Source organism: Pollachius pollachius (genome assembly GCF_949987615.1).
Source record: "Pollachius pollachius genome assembly, chromosome: 8".
Classification (NCBI taxonomy): domain Eukaryota; kingdom Metazoa; phylum Chordata; class Actinopteri; order Gadiformes; family Gadidae; genus Pollachius; species Pollachius pollachius.
The window spans coordinates 14,233,197-14,240,160 of record NC_136941.1 but is presented as its reverse complement, the minus strand read 5'-3'; the positions used below and the strand labels follow the sequence as shown (position 1 = coordinate 14,240,160).

Below are 6,964 nucleotides of genomic sequence, written 5' to 3'. Positions count from 1 at the left end.
TCCCAGGGCACATGTGGCCTGTTGCTTGGGAGAGAGACAAACAAGAAGGTCAAACTCTACTCCACTCTACTCTTAGCAAAAACATGACGCCCTTATATGTCCTTTCCGCACCACTTTTCCATGACGTCAGTCATGAGGTCAAGGAAAATTGTAAAAGAGAATGTATTAGAACTGAGGGTGACTGCATTACTAAGAAAGTCCTACTGCAGTTACCGTAGGCACTTACGGCCATGTGCGACGGGGGATGTCATGAACGTGGGTCCGATGTGGTGAAACTACACTCACAGGAAGTTGAAGTTACAGGTTGACCGCTTAAAAAGTACATCGTAGATACTTTGCCCATTGCAAGCGTACCGTAAAATATAACTTCATTACAACCGTTTTAATTAAAATAAAAAAATGAAGATCGCCTCCAAATCACAGAAGGGAAACAAAGTGGTCGTCCCATTGACAATGGCTGTTCACACTAACCCTCCTGTCCACCCATATTCATCGACATTAATCCTGTAGGAATATAACTATCGGCCATGTTGATTGTTTGTTTTCGTGAATGACCGAATGGTGTGTCTTTAAATGTGGGACGGCATTATCTCCTTTCCTTTGGTAAAGGATGGTCCAGTGCACTCTATGCTAATGCAGAGAAGAAAGGAAGCATTGAAGCACCTTTCCTTAGCACTGGGAGAATCGACCAGCTCTCATCATGGCGGCCACTTAAATACATCCGGGTCATTCCACTCAGTGAGGAACCTTCCTGACTGAGACTATTGGACCTCAGCCTTAATAAAAACACCACCCATAGCCCCACAGCTGCGCCCTATATACCTAACGAGGCATCGGCCACCATTCACCGGCCGGAGTCGCATTAGGATAATTGCATACGTCCTCCACAGCGACACTGGTGTCAACAGCTTGACACCAGAGAACCGGGGAAGCGCAGCGAGTGACCAGTACGAAACAGGGGCACGTGACCACGCCGATGTAAAGCAATTAGGCTGGTCCCTGACTGACGGAGCAGAGGGGCCCGAGGCCCCTTGTCATTAGTACCCCGCTCAGCCCATTGTCATATCTCGTCTGAGTGACGCCCGGCCCGTCTACCGGGGCCTCTGACGAGGAGTCTTATGTCATCAAATAGCCAATTTATGACATCACGCGTGCAAAGGATCTTGTTGTGACATGGGGCTAAACTGCACGCTGCGACGTGATTGGTCGGTGCAAGGTTGGTCTGGCGATGAGGGGATGATGATGAGGTGAGAGTCCGGTTTGGACGGCAGGCTGGGACACAAGCGCTCGGACACGAGTGGGGGACGTGTTATTGGACGGCACACCTGTGAAAGTGGGATGAATAAATGATAAGGGATATTGTGTTTGAAAACAGGAGCTGTGCAGGGATGTTTATAGTCGTTTACATGTAATTAACGAGGCTATTCCTAATTCACATACATATTGTAACGTAGATCTATACCTAAGTGATATGAATTACGATGCAATGCAAATTTTGTCAGAGCTCTTATTTTACACCATGGATCTATTTTGGCAATGAACATTGTTTCCAAAGCAGTTGCTATATATTTGACTCTCCTAGTCTTCATAAGATCAAGTGTTTTAATGTAGGATTAAGTAGATCTACGTCTGATTAAATTTGTATCATCCTTGCCAAAGGGCAAGGATAATTGAATAAGTTCAATGACCTATTGTAAATCAATAAACGTTGTAATTTGTGTTGAATTAAATAGGTCTTCCACTTTTCAGCGTTAAGATAGGCCTTTTATTTGAATCTTGCCTACAGCAATGCATTTTTTTGTCTACCTTGTGTTATCCCTTTTTTAACATAATCTTTTTGTAGTCTTTTGTGAAATCACATTTCTAACAGTGGATAAACTCCTGTTTTCTTATATATAATTATGTGAAACAAATAAACCACGAATATCAAGATCAGAGTTTTTTCTTTCTTCGGGAAGTAGAGCGTTCAATCCGAACCAGCAAAACAAATTGGCTCTCTGACACTCGTCAAATGAAGTGGAGGGAGGGGACAGGAAATGGAATCGTGTTAATAACTGTCCGGGGTCAGAACCAGCCGAGGAAGCTTACAATCATCTAAATACCCCCGGACAGGTCCTGAGGGCCCCGGGATGCTCGTGTGTCCCTCCCCCGAGCAGCACCTAAAGGCCCACCAGCCCCAGACACCCCGTGTAAAGCCTTATATCACGGAACGTCAATGGTTTAGTATTTAGTAAAATAACTAGGCCTGCAACTGTTTGATAGGCCTATGTGGCCTATATAAATGAAGAATTTGATTTAGCCTATTTGTATTAATGAATGATAATAAGTCATTTCGAATAAAATTCAAATCCAGTAAGTGTGTTTAATCATTATGGCCAACTGCAGACCGTCCCTCGAATAAAGGAATTTTATTGTTAATGCAGTCTTAAGGTGGTCTTTAGGTGGTCTTCAGGAGGTCAATAGGTGATTTTTAGGTGGTCTTTATTTTAGGTGGATTATATTGCGTAAAGGTAAGGGGATCGAAGAAATTAAGCAAGGCAGCTCCAAGCATAGATATGTGATTTAATTATAAAGACATAAAAATAATAGGCCAAGATGAAAATCATGTTGCGACAAAAACAAAATGCATTTTTCAGTTCTTATGATGTTCTCATCCTTATTATGACAGACGTTGGGCAAGAAGTATTTTGTGCACAGTTCTACCATCATGTAAAGTAGGCCTATGCGTAAACAAAAAACAACCGCTTTAGAAGCAGTTTTTAAGTGCTAATAACCAACATCGTGTTTTCCACTCAATAGAACAGATAAGTTATCCTACAATGTGTATTGCCGTTGCAGAAGGTAAATGCAGATTCGGTCTCATTCTTGGGGTTCTCAAATACAATTTGGAGATGTTGTATAATGTTGCATAGTTTACAAATAATAAATGACAATAGTCTAAACGCTCTGAGATATTCCCACCATTTAAAATAAATAAAAAGAGCAGGCTGTCTTGAAATGAAAGTAATTCTGTTCAACCGTGAGTCGTTTAACTTCACTTACACCTACCATAAATATGTCTACACATCTTTTATTTGTGTCACGCTTAGTAGACGGTAGACAGTAGGCCTATAGTCATGTTATTCAAATGTCTTTGAAATGGACAACCATTTTCTCCACAGAATGTACTTAAATAACTGGTGTGGGAGAAAGAGAGAGACAGATAGACGGAGAGGGATAGAGAGCGAGTGAGAGTGTGTATGTGTTGTGCGTGAGAGAGAGAGAGACTGACAATAGATGCAACGCGGGTAAAAAGTTCTGCTATGAGCCTCGTATCACATCAAGGCTTGTCGTTGCAGTGCTTGAAAAGACTGGACGGTGTCCCAGAATAAGTGGTGGTGCACTTCTCAGCGCAGGTGGCTAATGTCGAACCCGAGAAAGGGTAAACTGCAGCCTGTCCAAAGGGCGCCAGGGCGGCGGGAATCGGGGAAGTAATAGTCTGTCCCTGGTTCAGGTAGGAAACCAGCCGCCTCATCTCCTCCAGGGCCTGCGCCTGCATCAGGATATAGTTCTTGGCCAGTAGTAGAGTGGCGATTTTCGAGAGCTTCCTCACCGAGGGGCTGTGCGCGTAGGGGATGACGGAGCGCAGACCGTCCAGCGCGTCGTTCAGGTCGTGCATCCGTCTCCTCTCCCGCGCGTTGATGCTGAGCCTCAGGGACCGCTGCTCCTTGGGCTTCTTGGCCAGGGGTCCGCCGTGCTTGTCGTCGTCGTCGAACGCCGAGCCCCTCTTGCGAGACTCCAGGTCGAAGCCGTCGTCGTCGTCGCTCGTCTGCTCCCCGCCGCTCTCGTTGGACTTGGCAGTCTGGCTTGACAGGAAGTCGGCGGCGGGCGTCAGGGGGTAGCGGCCGGGGCTCCCTGCAGCACCATGGCCAGCGCCGAACCCGAAGGCGGACTGGCCGTAGCGCTGCGTCAGGTCGAGGAGCGTGTCGTTGCTGATCGCCTTCAGCAGGTTCTCGTCCCCAGGATTCATTGTTGATTTCCAAAACAATGCTTTGTAAAATAAAAATAATAATTAAAAAAAAACTCGCCGTCCTGGTTTAGATTGAAGATCGCACTACTCACTTTGCTGGTTCAACTTGGGTTCTTCTTTATGGATTCCCCCCCGTTAGCGCTGCTGTGTGACTCTGTCTATTATAAGTAGACCCCTTGGTCTTGTCTTCACTTGTCTGTACACAAGACTTTTGTCTTCTGCGCATCGTCTGTGAACGTCTACAGGAACACTTCTAATTGCGCACCGACCGCAGAGTCACGCTTGTAAGGCGCGCGTAAAGACGCGTGGGGGAGACTGGTGCGCTCGCGTCCCTGGTTCCTCTTGGTGTGCGTCTTGCCCTCGCCTTGGGCAGATTGTGACTCGCGCTCTGTGCCACTCGCGCGTTAGTAGCATTGCGAGGCCCACCGGGATTATCTCCCTGTCCAATCAGGACGCTCCTTAATTACTCCGCTGCAGCGCAGGTCTGCTACCACTGTAAATCACAGTTTCAGCATAACTTTTGCAAAACACAGACGGACATCTAGCCAAAGCAGTGGCTTTTTAAAATTCAAATGATCTTGTAGACTATACTTTGACTGCCGGACTTCAATTCATTGTTTACTGAAATGCAATGCTTGTACACCTAGATTAAACATTATGTGACAAAATTATGAAGGGATAAATGACAATAATAATGTATACGTATTTCTCTCTCTCTCTCTCTCTCTCTCTCTCTCTCTCTCTCTATATATATATATATATATATATATGTATATATTACACACACAAACACACACACACACACACACACACACACACACACACACACACACACACACACACACACACACACACACACACACACACACATGCGTGTGTGGCTTAAGTTATTTATTCAGAATGCACCAATACATCAATTAGTTGTTGTATGTATGTACATCGTTTTGTCACAGTTAAAATCCATTAACCTCTTTTAGTCACTAAGAAGTTGCCATGCTTCTATTTGACATTGCATTTGGTCGGTCTTCTAAAATTTGTTATATTTACATGACAAAATCATTCTAATCATTTGGATATGTAACTGGACTTGGACAGTTGTACGAATGAATCATTGTTGAGCATCATTTTAAACAGGTGTTTGGTTTGAGCCTATAAAGATAGTGCTAAGGCTGCCACCCTGTGTCGAAAAGGGCACACTACACCACTAGAACCTGAAACTATATACACATGTTCTAGGGGTTGGCTTCAATTTTATAATGTTATAATGATCTAAGCGTTTTCTGCGCAATGTATCGGAAAAAAAACGAAACATACCTGCACAACTACACTCAACTTGATCAGCCCACAATTAAATATTCAAATAGTATCGGGCTACAATCATTACAAAACGAACATGGACAATACCTTGCTGTAAAACTTCGAGAAGCTCTGTTAAAATATTTGTATAGTTATTGTAGTTAAATAAGAGGTTTCATCAATAGTGTTCATGACCAATTAAATGCAGTTATCTTAAACTTAGCCCTGTTACGCACTCTCTGATTAATAAATGCGACAGCCAACCATAGCCAGCAGAGGGCAGGAAAGCTCACAACTTCACTAGTAGACGGCCGACATCACGTCAACGCTGAAGTAAGATGAACATGTTGAAGGTAAGATTGGCTTTAATGCATCATTTTATATGTATTCATTAATGTCCTGTATTAGTTTATTTACAAAAATTACCATTTCGGGGAGTATAAAGATCAGCTCACCAGGAACGCAAGGTAGCCCATTAGTTTCACCCACACACAGACACACACACACACACACACACACACACACACACACACACACACACACATACACACACACACACACACACACACACACACACACACACACACACACACACACACACACACACACAAAATCAGAGAGCCTCGACTCAAAGTCGACAATGGAATAACCCTTGTGTTGCACCCACGAATCAGGCACAATGACCATGTGTAACGCACGTGCACAGTAGGTGCTGCAGCTCCAGGTCTCCATGGTAACTGCAGGCTCAGCCGCCATACAATGCGGCCACATCATTTGATATTGACTTTTTGTGAGGCAAGCATTAAGCACGCTGCGCTGACACCACATGACCACTGAGAGGCAGTGCAGTCTTGTTTTCCCGTTGCTGCTGAGCGGCACACTGCACCCACGCGCGCAAGGATACAGAGTGTAATCATGCATCCTGGGCATCCTATGGCTTGTGCTAGTACACATATTTAAGGGAAAATACATATAGGTGTCCATGTCAATGCACAGACACACACACACGCTTATGTGCAAGTAGGCACACACACACACACACACACACACACGCACACACACACACACACACACACAGACACTCACACTCACACACACACACCGCACATCAAAGTCAAGCTCAGTAATAATGGTCAAGCAGGCTCTTTTGATCCATCTGTTGACTCTGATTAATGTGTGGATTGACGCTGAAGCCATACAGGGCCTGTGTAACCACAACGCTGCTTAGTCCCGCCTCTCTCCACCAATCCTTGACCAGCTTTTATTCAGCCACCAATCATCATGTGTACCAAAGAGAAGGAACATTTCTCCACTTGCTGACCCAACCTTTAAAGAATCCAACAGCACGTCCCTGAGAGAGACCCTGGCCATGATAGCCATTCATGTGCCTGGGTATCTTTGTACAGCTAATCACAGAGATTTCACGTCTTCCCTAACCCATCTCCGTCTTGCTTCTAAGGCCCCCCCGCGCCTTGCGCTGTGAAATGCTGCAGTGGATGCTTTACTTGACCCAGCTAGCGGTAGCATGTAGCAGCACCCAGGGGGAGAACACAGAACCCTGCCCCTGCACAGATGAGCCGTATTGCCTCCGCGTTTCATCATGATGAACCCAGCCGGGGCAAGTCAACATGGCGCCCACTATGTACTCTATGTCTTTCA

At 45.1% G+C, this 6,964-nt stretch overlaps 1 protein-coding gene across 1 annotated transcript; it reads right to left on the bottom strand.

Moving 5' to 3' along the window:
* Nucleotides 1-3,319: 3,319 nt before the first annotated feature.
* bhlhe23 (basic helix-loop-helix family, member e23) lies at nucleotides 3,320-4,009 on the bottom strand (the record flags this gene model as incomplete). Its single annotated transcript, XM_079742047.1, has 1 exon — nucleotides 3,320-4,009. The coding sequence occupies one exon, from the start codon at nucleotides 4,007-4,009 to the stop codon at nucleotides 3,320-3,322; it is 690 nt and encodes a 229-aa protein (XP_079598173.1).
* Nucleotides 4,010-6,964: the final 2,955 nt, after the last annotated feature.